The sequence below is a fragment of the Poecilia latipinna genome, unplaced genomic scaffold (assembly GCF_001443285.1).
Source record: "Poecilia latipinna isolate Pla-1442-1.1 unplaced genomic scaffold, P_latipinna-1.0 Scaffold476, whole genome shotgun sequence".
NCBI classification, from domain to species: Eukaryota; Metazoa; Chordata; class Actinopteri; order Cyprinodontiformes; family Poeciliidae; genus Poecilia; species Poecilia latipinna.
This window is the reverse complement of record NW_015113092.1, coordinates 245,867-265,533: the sequence shown is the minus strand read 5'-3', so window position 1 is coordinate 265,533 and position 19,667 is coordinate 245,867. Positions and strand designations below refer to the sequence as shown.

General features: G+C 38.5%; 1 protein-coding gene across 1 annotated transcript in view; it reads left to right on the top strand.

Annotated features, from left to right (window-relative positions):
* Nucleotides 1-2,707: 2,707 nt before the first annotated feature.
* npr1a (natriuretic peptide receptor 1a) overlaps nucleotides 2,708-19,667 on the top strand; it is a 44,564-nt gene continuing 27,604 nt past the window's right edge. Inside the window, exons 1-6 of the mRNA XM_015039559.1 lie at nucleotides 2,708-3,265; nucleotides 9,204-9,948; nucleotides 17,381-17,525; nucleotides 18,601-18,652; nucleotides 18,732-18,845; nucleotides 18,924-19,077. Of these exons, the coding sequence (XP_014895045.1) occupies nucleotides 9,237-9,948; nucleotides 17,381-17,525; nucleotides 18,601-18,652; nucleotides 18,732-18,845; nucleotides 18,924-19,077 (1,177 nt within the window). The 5' untranslated portion in view covers nucleotides 2,708-3,265; nucleotides 9,204-9,236. The remainder of the gene's footprint in view (nucleotides 3,266-9,203; nucleotides 9,949-17,380; nucleotides 17,526-18,600; nucleotides 18,653-18,731; nucleotides 18,846-18,923; nucleotides 19,078-19,667) is intronic.

The following is a 19,667-nucleotide window of genomic DNA, read 5'->3' as shown; positions in this document are numbered from 1 at the left end:
GACTGTGCAGCGCCCCCGCAGGCGAGGAGGGGAACAGGTTTTTCAATTAGTTTGGTTTATTTGAAGCATTGAACCACAGCGGCTGAAAATGTAACAAGTGTTGCCATTTTGATCCCCAATCGCACCGAGTCTACAGGACTTTCAGGAAGGAATGAACCTTTAATTTCAGGTTTCTGAACCGTTAATTTGATGAAACCCAGTGGAGGCATTTCCTTTGACCCCCGGTGTTTGCCTGGAGTCGATGCTTTCACTCATCAGACAAGAGAAACATACACAAATGAGTCTTTTCATTAACAAGAGAGTTATGAGTGGAGGGCAGGGAGTGTATGTGTGTTTTAACATGTGTGTGTGTGTGTGTGTGTGTGTGTGTGTGTGGGTGGTGATCATTTCCAGGAAGAGGTACAGAGGAGGGAGAGTTTGTGTGTGTGTTACTAAGTGGCTTCCTGGTCCACCGGGTGTATCCTGTTCAAAGACGCATTCACCCTGAGGGTCCTGCATACGTGTGTGTTTGTCTTGTACATTAACTTTATCAACAACACGCGCACACACACACACACACACAAACACACACAGTTTTTGTTGACTCCACATTCTGTCCAGGATAAACCTGATTGTTGTGGGTGTCAAGATTTGCAGATTCAGAACATCACCGAGGCGAAGACGTGTTCTTGTGTTTTGTTTAGCGCCGACTTCCAGGACAGCCTCTGACTGGCAGGGAGCCGACAGCCCAAGAAGGTCAAAGTTTAATAAAAGATTGTTGAATCATTAAACCTTAAGTGATCAGGAATGTTAGCGTCCTGCGTCAGCCGTCTCGATGAAACTCAATCTAAGAAATTAAAACAAACATGTCGGTTTTCCCACACCGGATCGTGTTCAGAGCAGTGTACAGTTATCTTAAACGAGGGAGGTTGTTTAAAAAATTTTCTGAAAATATTTAAACAATCAAAGTGTTGCAATAAGCTGCTTCACTGCAAAAACACAAAATCCTCCAAAGTGTTTTAGTGTAGTTTTAATGCAAATAATTTGAAATACACTTAAAATAAGACAAAACTGACTTACAAGTAACTTTTTAGCAAGATATAGAAAGTTGCTTTAAGTCAATAATTCATTAATATTGATTAAAAAATGATTAGTGGTTCCACTGACAGATTTTTTTCAATGTTTTAAGTGAAAAATATCTACAATGGACTTTTTATAATCAAAAGTTACTTATAAGTTAGTTTTGTCTCATTTCAAGTGTACTGAGAAATTTGTACTAGAACCTAGACCAAAAATATTTGGTAATACTAAAGTACAGTGGTTCTTAACCTTTTCTGAGGTACCAAACCCACCAGTTTCATATGCGCACTCACTGAACCCTTCTGTAGTGATAAATAAAATATGATTTTTTTTCCCCCCAAAATTCAAGACATAGACAAGATCACCAAGTCTTCTTAAAAGGTAGAGTCTCTGAGAACAGTTCTTCAAAATACAGTCAGTGTTTTCAGCAAATTTGAGCTGACTGTCCAGGAACGACCCAAGGTATTTAAAATTAGCCACAGTTTCAACAGGCTGACCATCGAGAGAAACTAGAACAGTGGTTCCAGTTTTAAGGTCTTGTTTAGATCATTTAATTAGCTCTACATTCTTAAGAGAATGAAAAATTAATAATAAATAATAAAGACTTTGCGGTATTCTGATTTAGTAATGTAATTATATTAGTTGTGTTACCACCTCCACGCCACTAGAGGCAGTAGCAACACCGAAAAGATACGACAAAGGAGCAGATTTAGAAGTACACCGAAAGCTACAGAATTTGGTAAAAACGGTGAGTTTTGCTGAAGTAAATAAAGACACAAGTTCAAATCCATGCTGAGAGTGGAGCTCCTTCAATCAGTGCTCCTCCGCAGCTCTGAGGAGCGTCATCATGACTACAGAGTGTGTCTTTACCTCCGCCGAACCCGTGAGACCGACCCGAACCCAGGTTAAGCAAAGCATCAGTTCATACCTGCTGATTTAAAGGATTAACCATGAATGCAGTGAAATTTGCGTTAGTAAAATAATTTTTCTTATTTGATTGGGTGGCAGTATTGTGCAAAATTCACTTTTGTACACTTTTGTTCTTCTATTTGGGTCTTTTAAAAAAAGCTCTAAAAAGAAACATCCAGCTGTTCTGGAAATTAGTTAATGTTTTTTGGTATCTGGAAAAAGTACCATTTCAAGAAACCTCCAGATTATGACGTCATAATGGGCGGGCACTACTCCGTTACCTAGCAACCCAGGCGGAGCTCCTCCCACTTCATCATTAGACGTTTGATCAGCTGGTTTTACCGCTGCATGCGCTCGGCTATGGCTGTTTTGTTGTGGACAGTTCCACATTTGCTGCTGTTTTCACATGTATAAAATGGGAGTGTAAACATTGCGTTGGGGGGCGTGGCCAGCAGCAGTTAATTTGCATAAAAGTGACAGAGCCATGAAACGGCTCATTCTGACAGGAGCTCAAAATGAGCAGACTAAAATTTTAGATTTTGTATAAAATAATGTAATGAACATGTTTAATATAGATCTATATTAATTTGAAGCATAATAGGCCACCTTTAATTAAATATATTAGAATAAACGCTTCAGTTTATCCCTCAGCCGGTGATTTACTAATCATGAGCAGTGTTTATGTCTTTATTGGCTGTTCTGTCTTATCTGGACCTGTTTGTCTGCTGGGTGTGATTCGGGAGCACAGATTATTCCCACACCAGGAAATGTTTGTGTTCGGGAGCGCGGCTGATCACCAGGGGGCTCCACAACTGCGTGGGTTTCCTGCTGTCCCCACTAACCTCATCCACACCAGCTGGACTCATTAAACCGGACCCGAACCGTCCGCTGCGCCGCCTGAAGTCGGGTCTAATCGTGGGGGAAAAGCTTCGGAACCAATCAGCAGACCCACGGGTGGGACTCGGACACGCACGCTTACTCAGCGCTATCTGCCCTCGTGCCCTGTTTACGTGCCCCCACTTTGAAAGAAAAAAAAAAAAAAGCGTGCATGTGCGCGCGTGGCCGTGAGGAAGGTGGGACATCGCCGGGACCTTTTTCTGTTTTCCTGATTGTATTGGACCGGAAAAGTGCCGGCAGCAGCTGGGGGTTCGGTGCTCCGGCGTGTCTCCGCTGAAAACCTGAGTTTCTGCGCTGCTGAGGAAACATCACGCTGCTCTTCTACTGGTTCTGGTTCTGGTTCTTCTGGCTGCTGGAAAACATGAAGCTGCAGGAAGAGAAGCTCTGAGGATCTGAACAGGTAAAAGAACCGACTGGCTTTAGAAGTTCACGAATCCTCTGTCATTTCAAGCAGCCGAACCCACTCAGAGCTGCTGAGTTTGATCTGGATCACATGTTTACGTTCATTGAAGGTAATTACCATTAATTACAGTTATTGGTCTAGTTAAAGTTAACCCAGAAAGTCGCCATGTTTAATCCTGATGAAGCAATTAATCAATCAGACATTCGGAGAAGGGTGATAACATTTTAATTTTTCCTTAAAGATTTCTTAAAGCTCAGGAATTAAATTCAAAACCAAATAATATGATTATTAGTGATAAAAATATTACAGTGTCTTTGGATTTAAATTAGTCAAAATGCATAAAACAAAATCTGACCAAGTGCTTTTCTCGATTTCTGGTGCAAATATGCGTAAAATAAGAAACATTTTTTTTGCAAGATAAAACTCTAAAATAAAGGACACAACATAATAAAGATGTGGGAAATAAAAACCAAACCTTGTAATAAACCCAAAATATAAAACTCTGATTCCTTATCGCCATGCCAAAAATACAGACAGATTAATCATTTTAGTCTTGTTGCTTTAGTTTGATCTGTTATTATTTTTCCCACACTGCAAAAATACAACATATTACAGAGTATATGTGTGTAGTTTCAATTGGAAATGTCTTAGTATACTTGAGAAAACTAACTTATAAGTAGCTTTTAAGCAAGATATAGGAGTTTGTTTTAAGTAAATAATTCCTTGATATTGCAACATAGGAATCTCGTTAAGTGAAATAATCAAAAATCAATATTCATGAATTATTAAGACAAACTGCTGTATCTTGCTGAAAAGTTACTTGTAAATTAGCTGTGCTGTATTTCCACTCTACTAAGATATTTACACTAGAAACTGGACCAGAACTCCTCTGTAATATTCAGTATTTTTGCAGTGTGGCCTCCTGTTGGTCCTCTCTGGGTACTCCTGCTTCCTCCCTCAGTCCACAGACATGAGTGTTAATTTATGACTGACTGTGAGTGAATGTGAGTCTTCCTGCTTGTATCTCTGAGCCTCTCAGTCATCACTATGTTTGAGTTTATGAAACGAACTGTCACAGCTGAATTTAACACACATTGAATTAAATTTTATTTCAAAACAGTAATTCTGTATTAATCCATAAATTGACTGAACATACAGTTGAAAAATATCTCATAAAATTAAAGAAAATAAAAAGTGTCCATTTATGGTGTTTGCAGACATCATTAATTACAGATTACTGCATTTATTACTGTGTGGTAATAATATATTGCTGATATGCTGGTATGTTTTTAAGGGCATGTGTAATATTTACATTCTTCCACTTAGAGCTCATGATAGTTTTACTCACTTCCATTACAAAAACTGATTATTATCTCAAACAAAATGTTGAAAGAGAAAAAAAGACAAGCACAGTGAAGCTAAAAATGCAGCTGAAATGTTATTTTTGGGACTGTTTGGTATTAATGTATAAAACAACTCCGGTCCAAGACAAAAATAGTTTTATTTAAGTCTCCAGCTCAAATTTCAGATCACAAAGTAACAATGTATGCGGTGAATTTTTCAGTCAGAGAAATGTCAGAGAGCCATAACGCCAGGAGCTAACAAACCGGCACCCTGTGGAGGGAAATAAAAGCTCTCTGTGGTTTGCCCCGTCTGCCTGCGATTCATCACATCAATCACTGGTAATGTGGAAAACCGCAATTCTAACAGAATTCAAACAAATATGATTTCTGCTCTGGATCAGACCAGCTTTGTGACTCTCATGTTTGCTGGCGTCCCAACCGCTAGTAAGTCTGTGAATCCTCAGGTACGACGCATTTTAGGGTGAATTCACACCAGCCCTGTTTAATCCGCTTAAAACAAACTCTAGTCTGTTTGCCTTGAAAGTCTGGTTCGTTTGGAGAATACGTAACGGATCGACAAAGTGAAACCTGGGAGTTTGGTTCGAATACATACACAATGCATACACTGCAAACACACAAAATCTTACTGAGTGTTTTTGGTCTAGTTTCTAGTGCAAATGTCTTATCACACTTCAAATGAGACAAAACAACCTTAAAAGTAACTTTTCGACAAGATATAGGAGCTTGTTTTAAGTAAATAATTCCTTAATATTGATGAAAAAGTTCCAGTTCTATTGGCAGATAATGTTTTGTTATATGTTAAATAATCTGCCAGTGGAACTAGTATCCACTGGCAGATTATGTGAATAATTGTGTGAATAATTCCTTAATCAATATTAAGGAATTATTAATTAATATTGATAATTCCTTAATTAATATTAAGGAATTATTCACATAAAACAAGATCCCATGTCTTACTAAAAAGTTATTTGTAAGTTAGTTTTGTCTTATTTCAAGTTTGCTCAGGTATTTTCACTAGAGACTAGACAAAAATACTTGGTAAGATTTTGTGTTTTTACGCCAAGCGGACTGAAGACCGCTCCAAATGCAGGAAGTGGACTACAACACAAGGAATTCTGGGTAAACACAACCAAAACAAACCTGTGTGTTTGGCTCTGGCAGTAGAAATGACTTGTGGTGTTTTAGCAACAGCAAAAGAGAAATCCTCCAAGCGTTAAAAATTGATGTCAATCCATTTTTGTTTACGTTTTGTGAAGAAGGAAGTTGCGCGCATGTTTTCCTCAGAGGTTTTAATGTCGTTTCCTTCAGTGGTTCTTGGTGCAGCGCCACTACAGGCAAGGAGGGGAACAGGTTTTTCAATAGTTTGGATCGTTTGACACAGTGGAGTGAGAAAGCAGATGAAAATGTAACAAGTGTTGTAACTTTGGTCCCCAAACAAACAGTTTAGTAGACTATCAGGAAGGAAAACACTCCTAAATACCAAAAATGTTGGAACTTTGTTGACTATTCCTGATTTTAAAATAATTCTTTGACAAACTGGATTTAAAAACTGGTGATGGAGTCAATTTTGGCTCCATTTGAACCCCTTATACAAATATGGATTAGTTTCTCTAGATCTTGTTGGGATATTGGTTGTTTAATCCTGGAAATGTTCTTGAGGTGATAGAAGACCGACTTTGTAATCGTCTTTAAGTGGCTCTGAATGTTCAGGTCCATCACTACGTCCAGATAACAAAGATCTCATCCTCTTAACGTGATTTTTAATCTCACTCACTTGAGGTCGCAATTAAAGCTTCTGTAAATTAAAAGCAGCTTCTTTCTCTCTTTTTGAAGTTTATCTTAGCAGACGTTGATTCTGCCGTTTCCTTCCTCGTTAATTTGATCTGAAGATGAAGATGCATAAAGATGAATCAGAACAACAGGCTCAGCTGTGTCCTGTTTGATCTGCTGCGACTGTTTGAGTCTCTGCTGCTGTTTCGCAAGACTTATATAAGTCTGAAGGCTTGCATGAGAACAGTGGCGCGCACACACACATCCACCACAGCACAAACACACACACATATTTATTGCTTTAGTGTTCCTTCTGATAAAGAAATGAGATGTGTAATTAATTATCCTCAGTGTTTAAGTTCCCCCAGTGAAGATGCTCTTTGCGTTGTTTTCTGTGGTTCATCATCACCTATTAAACATGTTCTGAATCACTTCATGACCTGAAACGCACCGGCAGCCTCAGTGAGTCACAGATGAAACTGTGAAGCATTCAAAAAACCTTCTGTAAATGTTTTCGTGTAGTATTCGTTGCTCAGGTTTACCGCGTTTCATTCTGGCGTCCGTCTGAACGGTTCACCGGTTCACAGAGCGGCGCATCAGATCTTCACCGTCTCTGTTCGTCAGAAAGCGTTTACTCATTACTCAAACGGTAAACAGGCTCGGCTCCTTCTGTTTAACCTGCAATTAGCTCATAACAGCTCAGTTGCACACATTACTTCCATATCTGTGGACCCTCAAGCACACATGGGGCCCACATGGAGCTAATGGGTAACAGTTTATGGATCCCACATGGAAACCTTGGCTGAGGTTTCACATGCCGCAACAGTTCCTCAACAGGATCCATTAGTTTTGATATGTTCACTTCATTCAGAAAAGAGGATCACTCTGGATTTAATTTAACAGCAAAGGGAAAGTTTCCTAATTTGATCTACGGAGAGTTTAGCTGGTTTCGGTTTCGCCTGACTGCCTGTTTAACACTAAAACAAGTTTATTTACTAAAAACACAGTTAGCAGGCAGACAAAAGTATTCACACCCTTTCATTTTATTGGGATTTTGTGTATTAGATCAACACAAACGCTTTGCTCACACAGCAGCTGAACGTAACTTTTTCACGGCAGTCTGAACTATTCTGATCTGTTCCACTTCCACATGTTGTACCAAATCAGAAACAAATCGGATTCTTGTCAAAGCGTCTGCAGTCTGAACGGTTGTGTCGGATTTTATTAATGCATCACTTACTAAAGGGTTTCTGAATCAATTCCTGACCTGAAACACATTTTTCTGCATCATTAATGTGAGACGTTCTGCACCCGAAAACCCAGATGCATTAAATCAGCATGTAAACAAGGTGCTGTTATTTTAGGGCTACAACTAATGATTATTTTAGTATTGATTATTCTGATGACTAATCGATTAATCAAATGAAAAAAAAATCTCACACTGCTGATTTTTTACAATATTAGAAATACATAAAACATGAAAATAAACAAATAATTTAATAAAATAAACATTTTATTGCTTAAAATTGCAGTAACAGCAGTGCTTTAGTGAACTCTTATTTGTAGCAAACGTTGCATCTGCAGCTTATGAGAAACTTTTCTGCTTGACTTAACATCAGTACAGTTTAAGGCTAATCTGCTAGTAATTTTTTGGGATTAACCGAAGAATAACTGGATACTAAATTTAATTTAATAAGAGCTTTTGTTTTGTTTTGTTTTTGGTTTTTTTGTTTTGTTTTTTATTTGTTTATCAGGAGATCATACATACATTGATATTACATACATTTTGCAAAACTTACATGACTTCTCCGATTTTTTATTTTTTCCCCATAACGAACATAAATCACCGTACTGACATAAAAACGAGACAAAATAAGTATAAATACATAAAAAAAGAATACATTAACAAAAAAACAAAAAAAACGGGAGAGAGGGTCGAACGGCATTGAGAAGCTAAAAGGCAACAACATTACAACATTCTACCCATTTATTCTGTAAATTTGAGTCACATGACATGATGAGTCAGTCACATCAATCTATGCATTATAAAGGCAGAGATTTTATGTTTGTCACAAAAGGTGCCCACTTGTAAGTAAATTTTGCTGAACTATCTTTCACTGTTAATAAAAAATTTTCTATCTTTAACATGATCTTACAGTATTAAGCCATTGTGAAGTAAATGGAGGTGTAGGAGTTTTGTTTTTTTTACTGCAGAATTTGACCCAGGTGAAGCAGGTGTTTACAGATGAAAGTTTTTTTGTGTTCATATATTTATTGAAAGGTTTTCGTTACAAATACACAAATGTACCAAAATTCCCAATGAAAACAGGCAAATAGTAGTAATAATAATTAATAAAAACCCAATTCCACAATAATTCCAAGTCCTCACCGTCATTTAAATAAAGCAGAACAATATATATTGGTATATAATACCAGCGTAACCAGTATAACTAAAACCCATCTGATCCTCAACCAGCGTCGAGGGTGGTTTAAAAAAAAGACAAGATTTCCAAGTCAAGTAAAATTTTCACGCCAATTTTTTCCTCCAGTTTTAGAAGTTTTTCCAAAAATATTATTTTAAATACAAAATGTTTCTAATTTTAAAACAGTTTGGACTTTATTTTTTTCAGACAATGAATTTGTTTTTTGCATCTGTATGCGATAGTTGACAATGAATCGATTACTTAATTATTTAAATTAATCATTTCCCGCAGTAACTCAAAACAGATCATTTTAAGTAAATTATCCAAATGTTTCTCCACATCGTGGATGTTTATCAAAGTGTTTTCTTCTCCCTGCAGATTGTCTGTCAGGCGACCAAACTCATCTTCGTCATGCAGCCACGGCTCTGCCTCCTGCTCATCCTCTTCCTTCCCCTCATCCAATCAGATGACTGCGTCTTCCCCAATGGCAACGCGACCGATGGCCGCCAGACGGTCACCATCGCAGCCATCTTGCCAAAGACCAACACAGAGTATCCCTGGTCGTGGCTCCGGGTGGCGCCTGCCCTCTACCAGGCCATCTCACAGGTGAACTGTGACCCCTGGCTGCTCCCGGGCCTGAAGCTGCATCTGGTCAACGGCAACTCGGAGAACACTGACGGCTACTGCTCCGACTCCATGGCGCCTCTGGTGGCCGTCGACCTGAAATTAGCCCACGATCCCTGGGCTTTCATCGGGCCTGGATGTGAATTCTCTTCCTCGCCGGTCGCTCGCTTCACCACCCACTGGGATGTTCCCATGGTGACCGCCGGTGCCCGCGCCATAGGCTTCAAGTTTTACGCGGCGGTCACCAACACGGGCCCGACTCACGCAAAGCTGGGTGAGTTCAGCTTGAAGTTCCAGCAGGAGTTTGATTGGATGCGGCACGTCATGCTGGTCTACACCGACAACAACAAGGACAGCAACTCCGACAGGCCGTACTACTTCACCGTGGAGGGCGTGTACGAAATGCTGAGGGACCAGAACATCACCGCCTACGACTACTCGCTGGAGACCGACATCAACTACAAGCTGGCGGTGCAAAAGATCAGAGACAACGGCAGAGGTCAGCTTCCTTTCCCCTCTCTTCCTGCTTTATCTCCAGTGATCAGTCGAAGGCATCTGAACTTTGACCCTACAGCTGCTTTCACTGTTTGCTCGAGTCTTGGAGCTGACTCTTCATTTCTCCACTTCATTTCATTTATTGATTTGCTGTCTTGGAGATCCACAGTTATGACCGAGCGCAGAATTCATTATTGATTTCTATACAGGGCCTATAAAAAGTAGGATGTTTCAACCTTTTATTGCTTTTACAAATTAATTCTTCCAATTTTTTTGAAGATTAATCAATTAATTAGATGAAAAAATTCAGAAAAATTCTTCTGATTTCTCATTTATCCACTTAAGCCTGTTTTGCACAAGATTATAAATACATTAAAGGGGATGTATTACGCAAAATTCACAATTTGCACATTTTTGTACTTCCATTTGGGTTTCTGCTGCTTGAAAAAAAAGACTAAGTGCTTAATAAAAACACCAACTTGTGTTTTGGCAGTTAATTAATGTTTTTTGGTGTCTGGAAACAAGATATTTCAAAAATCAGGCGAATAGCGTCACAAATCAGCAGGCAGTGCACTTGACCTAGTAACCCCAGGAAAACCCAACCCGTTACCTAGCAACCACAGCGGAACTCTGCCCGTCACCTAGCAACCCAGACAGCACGTTTTTTGTTAGTTGGTGCCATGTGTTCTACGGCTTCTATTTAAGTTGACTTTGAATTTTAGTTCAACCCACAGAAGAAATTATTTAAATACAAGGTAGTTTTTAAGTTTATTTTCTGTCATTTGTCTTTTTTTTTTTTTTTTTAAAAAGTGAGGAAAAAAAAGTATAGTTTCCAGTGCAAATAACTACATTTGAAATAAGACAAAACTCACAACTATCTTTTTTTCCCCAAGCTTTAGGAGCTTTTTGCGGGGAAAAAATCCTTAAAAATTGGTAAAACAGTTTCACTGGCAGACGTTTTTCACTTATAACATGAAATTTCTTTCCATGTTACAATTCAAATAATCTGCCAGCGGAACTAGTACTTTTTAAAATCAATATTAAAGAATTATTGACTTGAAACAATCCCTGCATCTTGTGAAAATGTTACTTGTAAGTTAGTTTTGTCTTTTTTCACTTAATAAATTCAATCAGATGCTGAGATAAAAATCAAGCTGTATGTCCTTCTAGCTTTCCGTAGTTCTTCCCTTCTTCTTTATGGCCCGTCATCCGTCATGTTTGGATGATCAATCGAGGTCCAACACTTCAGCTGCTCTGACTTCCCTGTTTTGATTCCTCTTCACTCCCATGCGCTCTTTCCCGTTTCTTTCCTCATCCTCCCTCGTTTTAGAGCTCTCTCCCTCCCTTGATGTCGTTAAATGAAGGTTAATTATTGCTTGATTTTTCTCCGTACTGGTTAATGACTGACCTCGGTTTTATATCTTTGTCTCCAATTGAGTTTGTGTGCTTTTTTTGTTTTGTTTTACATCCTACATTTATTGGCAGTCATTTCGGTTTAGGGCCTCGGGAGTGACGACATTCCTGCATCGTAAGGACATTCCTGCATCGTCAGGACAGTCTGGTCCTCTGTGTGGGGCTTCAGCTTAGAAACAGAATCAGTTGAGAGATTTTTTTCCCCCCCTCGGTTGGAAAGACTAATGTGAGTGCATTTGTTGCACACACCTGTAAGTAATCTGTCCCTTTGGTTCTTTTTGTGCTTATTTAATGTGAAACATGCCGCTGCCGTCACGGAGTGAAGTAACTGCACAAGTTAAGGTATCACATATAATCGCACGCCTCGACTGTAAATACTTATTCCAACTTGAAACCTGATCATCTGATTCCTGTTAAGTCAGAGAGCAGCTACGCTTAGTTTCCTTTCTCTTTATCGGGGTTGGACCTTTCAGCATCAAATGTTTTTGTCCTTGAAATTCTTTGATAATCGTCCAAATATTCCTGGTTACACAAAGCAGAGAATTTGTTCCCAGGACGGCTAGACGTGGCAGAGAAAAGCCATAAGAGACCCCAAAAACATCTGGAAGATGAGCACATTGAACTACAATTCACTATGGTGGAGCATGGTGGTGGCAGCATCAGGCTGTGGTGGTCCATCTACAGAAAACACAAATCAGTCCTGGGAAAAAACAGGATTGGTTGCAGAAGAGTTGAGTTGGGCAGAGATCTACCTACAGCGATCTACCTACCTACATATTTATGTATTAGAGTGGTCTAGTCAAAGCCAGATAAAAAAAAAGAACTATATATGACAAAACCTGGAAACCTCAGTTTTATTTGTAAAAGTCAAACATATCTTTCTATTGCCACCTAACAATTATGTGCTGTTGTTAAATACAGCAACATTCCTTTGCTGCAGTTCCATGAGCTACCAGTTATTTTTTCCACAATATAAAATCAGTCTTACAAATTAAATTTCAACACATTTTTTAATAACCGTTTGTTTTCATCCTGCGGCGATTGAAATAAAGCTAAATACTGAATGTTCCCTTTACTGTACCATCCTAAAAACTTCTATCCAAAATTGTAGGTTATTAATGTATGTAAATAATCATTTCTTTGTATGTTATTTTTTGTAATCAGAAGAAATCATTTGATTCAAAGTTGCATTATTAAGATACATGCACAATTATACATTTCTTAATTTGTTTGTTGCCTGGTGTCGCTAAAAAGCTTCAAACTCAAAATTAGAAATAGTTCTTTGAATTTTGGTCACATGTTGTCTATTTTAATATATAATATATAGAAAAGACTAGCAAACATAAATATTTGCTTTATTTCAGAATATGCTCAGTTTTATCAGAGTTTAGCAGGAAAATCTAATGCAGTCACCACATTTCACACTGGCTTCCATGAATCACTTGTAGTTCACATTTCGACCACTAGGTGGATATCAGAGGTCTTCTAGTAACATTGTTAGCATGAGAGGCACAAAAACCCAACAACATTTGTAGCATTTATTCTCCTGTTGGTCGTATTCATTAAGCTAATTAGCATAACTAGCATGGCTGATATTTCTACGACTATGTATGCTTTGTTACTTAATCAGTCAAGAAATCAGGCAATGAGTTTTAAGGAGTGGAATATGCTACAGATGCTTCTTTTCCCAACTTTGTAATCTTTTCCAAGTAAAACTGAAATTTCTTAGGTAAACAAGATCACTTCCAGTTGGTCTTGTGCTTTGTCAGATTTCGTGTGAAAAATAGCAGCCCTGCTTTTAAAAGTCATGTGGTGTTTAGGAAACATCTTGGTCCATTAACTTGTGGTGCTGTGAAGGTGTTGGTGTGAAACAACCTGGCCATTTTCCCGCTAAACCTAATAACTGGTTGTGCCACTTTTGGCAGCGACGTCTGCCGTTATGTGTTGGTGACGACTGTAATGAGTTTTTCACATCACTGTGGAGGAACTTTGGGCCACTGAATCATTTTTATGCCTGAAGAGTCTCTTTAATACCACAGCATCTCTTTCCAGTTGAAAATCTTTGACTTTTGAAAATAAGAAATTTCCAAGTTTTCTTTCTAGGTGTTTTCTGAGATTAGTCTCAACATTTTCAAGATTTTAATGGAAATGTACTTTTTTTCTAGCTACAATGACCCTGATACGTAGTTGTATATAACCCTTTACACACTGATACACTGTAAAAACAAATCTTACGAAGTATTTTTGATTTAGTTTCTAGTGCAAATTTCTCAGTATACTTGAAGAAAAACAAAAGTAACTTTAAGTAACTTGAGCAAGAACTTGTTTTCAGTAATTCCTTAATATTGAAAATAAAGTTCTACTTCCCCTGGCAGATTATTTTACTTATAAGAAGAATTTTTTCTAATAATCTGCCAGTGGAACTAGAACTGGTTGCCAGGTAACGGGCTGGGCTTGGCTGGGGTTGCTAGGTAACGATGCCATGCCAGTTGGTTGTGAAAAAAGTGAAAAAAATCTGCCAGCGGAGCTAGTATTTTTTACCAGTATTACAGAATTATTTGTTTTAAACAAGCTCCTTTATCTTGCTTAAAAGTTACTTGTAGTTTTGTCGAATTTGAAGATATTTGAGGTGAAAACTAGACCAAAAGAACATAAGATATTGTGGCTTTGCAGTGGCGATGATTTCGTCATCTGCTCTTTAATTTTCCCTAGCATGAAGCTTGGTGTGTTACATTTTGTGACGTAATTTAAAACTTTATTCCTTTCTGTGACATTTTCCCTGTAAATCTGCTGCTAGTTGTGTGGACTCCATAAAGTTTCTGCACAGATATCCTGTTCAGGTGTCAGCGACATCAGTGTTGGTAAGCGTCAGGTTTGGACCCCAGCAGGTCCGAGGCGTACCGGGTGCAGTTTGGTGTTTGGGATGACATCATCACGGGCTCGGTCGGTAACTGCTCCTCTCTCTAAGCGACACCAGCTGCTGCCCCCGGCAATGCTGGACGTCCTCAAAGTAATCACCCCTCGGTGTGTGTCTGCGCGCTTGGCAGACATAATTCATGCAAATCTGTTTACACAGTCAGATTATGGGGAAGTGTCTTCAGTTCCACGTATCGTATATCAAAACGTGTTAAAGTTAAGACGTTTATGGTTCGGCTGAGGTTGAGGAAAGGGTTAGCTGAGCGGTTGCTATGGCAACAACTGGAGTAAGTTTTCTGAAATAGGTGTCAGTTGGATTAATGTCCTCTGAAGTCATGGAAACAGAGAACATGTGTTTGTGTGTCAGTGAAAAGTTTCTCGCTCTGCCTTTTTGTATTTTTTTTCAGAGTTTTATTAAAAACAGTTTATGAAAGACAAACATGGTGGAACTTTCTGGGTTTCACATGTGAAAGTTGCTGCCCGCAGTTTTGGGTCCACCTCGGGGGACCGAGCGGCGCGGGCTGGGGAGGGACATTTTTCTTTCTGTGGAGGACTTTGAGTGACACTGGGGAGGCTGATATTTTCAGTCTGCTCCAGATTTAAACAGAATGTGGTTCGACTGGAGGGTGCAGGAAGGATGCTTTCACTTGTTCTCATGCAACTTTAATATTTTATTATCTGGGGAAAAACAATCTAGAGTATGGTGCTAATGTTTTTAACCATTCCAGATCTTTCTTTCAAAGAGTCAGACTTTATTCTAGTGGCATAAAGGCGACCCATTGTGCATCCTTGAACAGGTTAGGATAGATCTATAAACTCTATAAAACATGTTCATTGCATCTTTTGCACAAAATCTTTAATAATGAGATTTTAGTTCTGCCTAGTTTGAGCTGTTTTAGGGCGTCCTGTCACTTTAAATCCAAATAAGCTGATGCAGGCCACGTCCCCCAACTCAATGTTTACACTCACACGTGAAAATGACTGCAAACAGATGAGAAATTATATAACCATACATCTTTGAAAAGCAGAAGTAGAGCCTCCTGCACAACCAACAAGGTTGCACCATGTGATTTCTGAATGGTAAGTCAGCAACAAAACTCTTGTCTGTTCCAACAGCCATTATGCAGCACATAAGGTGGTAAAACCAGCTGACCAAACATGCTGCAGCTCCATTTGCGTTGCTAGGTTACGGGGCTGGGGTTGCTAGGTAACGGCGTGTTGCCCATGGAATGTGACTGTGAAACAGCTCATTTTCCAGACACCAAAAAACATTAACTATCGCCAAAAAAATCTCTGGGCGTTTCTTTTTAAGCGCTTTTAGCTGCTTTTAGTAGCAGTAGGGACACGAATGTAAGTACAAAAACATGCAAAATTATAATTTTGAAGAATAGATCCCTTTTAAACAACAGTTCTTTCTTCAGCTCTGTTGCAAAGCAGAAACATGGAGGACAAAAGAACAAGAATCTGGCCCAAGAACACTCAGGTTTCACACGTCACATTCCCAAGCCTGCATCCTGTTGCTGAACAAACTGAGATTATCTGTGAAAATAATCCGACTAGCTCCTCTCAACACGCATTTGATTTCAGTATTTCTGTTGTCTCGAGGGCTGAGTTGACACCTTTGCCGAAGTACTGTTCATAACGATCCTAACGAGTGTGTCCTGTCTAGCCGCTGAGCTCGTTAGAGGGGGTTCTTTGATTATCGCCATGGAAACGGAGAGCTGAGGTCACGAGCCCTGAGCCGTGCCTGGTTCACAATCTGCTGGAGTCCAACTGGACCCTGAAGCACTCTGAGAATGGCACAATGACGTTAGACGAGTGCAATGTGAGAAAACGACCAAACGAGATCAGAGCGGCTTCAGAGTGGAAGAAAACAACAAAATCATCACAGAGAGAGAGAGAGAGAGTCGCATTTAACGTATGAACACAACCTCTTCCAAAAGCTAAAGGAGTTAAAGTGGCCGTGACAAATAAAAGTCACATTAAGGAGATAAACAAAGACCCAAATCAAAAGACACAAAAGGACAGAAAGTTGAGTCAAATCCAGCTTCAAGGATTCAGCAACAAGTACATGCAGACATAGTCGAGTTTAACGTTGAAGATGATTAAAAGAAACAAAACACTGCAAAAACACAAAATCCTACCAAGCATTACTGGTCTGTTTGTAGTGCAGAGATCTTAGTACACTTAAAATAAGACAAAACAGACAACTTTTACCAAAATATAGGAGTTTGCTTTGCATAAATAATTCATTAAAATTGATTTTTTTTAAAGTTCCAGTTTTAAATATTGATTATTTCACTCATTAGACATTTTCCCATGTTATAAAAGGGAATAATGTATAAAATCACCAAAATGAGGAATGTTGAGCATCTTGTGAAGTTATATTTTGATATTTGTTTTACAAATAAGGAAATAATCTGTTAACTCATCAACATCAAATTATTATCAATAGCAGGACTTTGAAATTATTAGCGACTGTGTCTGCTGCTATGACTTTCTTCTCTTTATTGGATGATGCTGTAAATGAGTGTAAAAATATATTTATAACTTTACCCCCTCATTTGAACGTGTAAATATACTTTACTGCTGTTCTTCTTTTGTTTGCTTTGTTTTAAATTTATTTTATTTATTTATTCTTTTATTACATTCAGTAAAGTCAAAATTAACTCAACTCATTCTTGTAATATTACAACTTTATTCTTGTAATATTATGTTTTTATTCTCATAATTTATTTTTTTATTTCTTTTGTTTTTCCTTACCTGATCTTAATATTGCGTCATAATAACATGCCAGTGGATCCAGCTCTGTTTTGTTAATATTAAAGAATTGTTTTAAAAACTAACTCCTACATCTTCCTGAAAAGTTAATTGTAAGTTAGTTTTGTCTTATTTAAAGTGTTCTAATGTATTTACACTCAGAACTAGACAAAATATTTGGTGAGATTTTGGGTTTTTGCAGTGAAAATGAAAAATCAAATGTTTCCAAGTTGGTTTTCTCCCATAAAGCATCAACGTCTCATTGCTGGTTTCTGTTTGTTTCCTTCATAATAAAAATAATCTGCCCTCTGCTTGTTGTAATGAAGTCGGTCTCCTGTCTCTGGCAGTGGTGTACGTCTGCTGTCCGCGGGACATCTTACGGAACCTGATGGTCCAGTTCTGGAAGGACCGGGTGGACCTGGAGGACTTTGTCTTCCTCTTCATTGACCTTTTTGCTGAGAGTCTGAGTGGCGGACAAAACGACGTGCAGAGGTGGGTAGAAAATACTCAAGTAAGATTAAAAAGTAACTGATCAAATTATCAATCATTTAATATTTAAAAATTACATCATCAGACAGACCAAAATATACAGTTAAGTGGAAATTTTGATATTTTAAGGATGAAAAGGACAATAATTCATTTAACTAGCAAAAAAGAAAATCAGGCAAAAGAAAATTTTTACAATAAGTTTCTTTCAACAAAAAACTTATGGAAATTTATCAAAAACTACGGGTTTTTGTTAAACCTATTTGAATTTTTGGTTAAAACATGTTTGTTCCTCTTTCAATTGGTAGAAAATCCAGAAATTTTCTATCCACTAAGAAAACTCGAGGCCCGTGGGCCAAATCTGGCCCGCCACAGTTTTTTTATGTGGCCCTCTAGATTCTAGACTAAACAGTAAGTGTGCTTAAGTGTTATGTTATCAATCAAATCAATGCAGTTTTTACCTGTTTACTGCCATATTATATCAATCAGTCCTTCCAGTTTCTTGCGAATTATTGTGGAAATTCACACAAAATCAACAAATCCCCACACTTTTTTGCGCCAGCACTTAACTGGCTGTTTATTGCAGATTTTTCTCAAAAATTGTCAAAAACTTTCTTACTTGTACTAAACATCTGCCTCAGCTTTAAATGATGTCAGATTATGGCCCATGACCTATACAGCAAGTAATAAAAAGTCGCATTTACCATCATAAATAAGTGCAAATATTTCCAAATTGGTACAACAAACACTTTGATTTTTATTGCAAATAATCACAAAAACAATCGTGAAATTCTGGTGGCACTGAAAAGATGTTAAATATTATTTAACTTTAAGAATTCATTACTATTTTTAGCAGTTTGCTGGCTGGTTTTATCAGTACATTCTGGCCCTTTAAGAGCATTTATGATCTTGATTTGGCCCAAAATGAAAATGAGTTTTCTGGAAGCCATACGTCAGAATAAATTTAGTCAAGTAAAAATACGCAGTAAAAATACTCCAAAAAGTAGATTTAATAAGAAAGTTTACTGAAGTAAATGTAATTGAGTAAATGTAACTCATTACTTCCCAACTCTGCCGCCAGGCCCTGGTACCGAGGAGACGAGGACGACCACGCAGCCAAAATGGCCTTCAGGGTGAGAGGTCACTCTGCTCGTTTCTCTGAAGAAGTTCAGTCTTACAGGTGAATTCACTGTTTTTACCGTCTCCTGTCAGAGTGTGAAGGTGCTGACCTACATGGAGCCTCAGAACCAAGAATATTTCAAGTTTGTTGAAGATCTGAAAAGAGACGCAAAAGAAAGTTTCAACTTCACCATCGAAGACTCTCTGGTAAGTACATCCATCGTGGCAGGATGACGTCAGGCAGACATTTCCTGTTGACGTGACGCGTCTGTGTTTCCCTGTCAGTACAACCTGATAGCGGCAGATTTCTACGACGGCGTGATGCTGTACGCTCAGGCTCTGAACGAGACTCTGAGCCAGCAGGCGTCGGGACCGGGACCCATCCAGAGACCCAAAGGAGATCTGGTGACACGCAGGATGTGGAACAGGAGCTTCTCAGGTGATTCTTCTCCTGTTCTGGACAGGTCTGGCGCTCAGATAGGAATGGGCCGTCGGTGGTGAACCAATCAGAGCGCAGCGTTGGATGAGAACCGTCTGCTTTGAAAATCTGTGTTATTAATCAGAAAACCGCAGCGCAGAAATATCCATCTCATTTTCAGCTTTGTGTTAAAATGCAGCTGCACTTCACCGGAGTGTTACCAACAAAACACGCCTTCGATTTCACAGTAAATCTGCTCACTCAGTAACAGCAAAAACACATGTTTAATTAACTGTTTGTTCTGTGAACATAAAATGCTTCAGTCAAGATAAAAATATGAATTTTAACACCATCACAGAGCTTTCGTGTAGTGTTAAGCAAACAGAGCAGAGATAAGGAAGACTGAAGGCATTAATGCATGTTAAAGGGGATCTATTATGAAAAATTCACATTTTGCTTATTTTTGTTCTTCCATTTGTGTTTCTGCTGCTACTAAAAACAGACTAGGCGCTTTTAAAAACACCCAGTTGTTTTTTGGCAGTAAGTTCATGTTTTTTGGTGTCTGGAAATGACCCGTTTCAAAAACCTGTTGGATGTAACGTCACAAATCA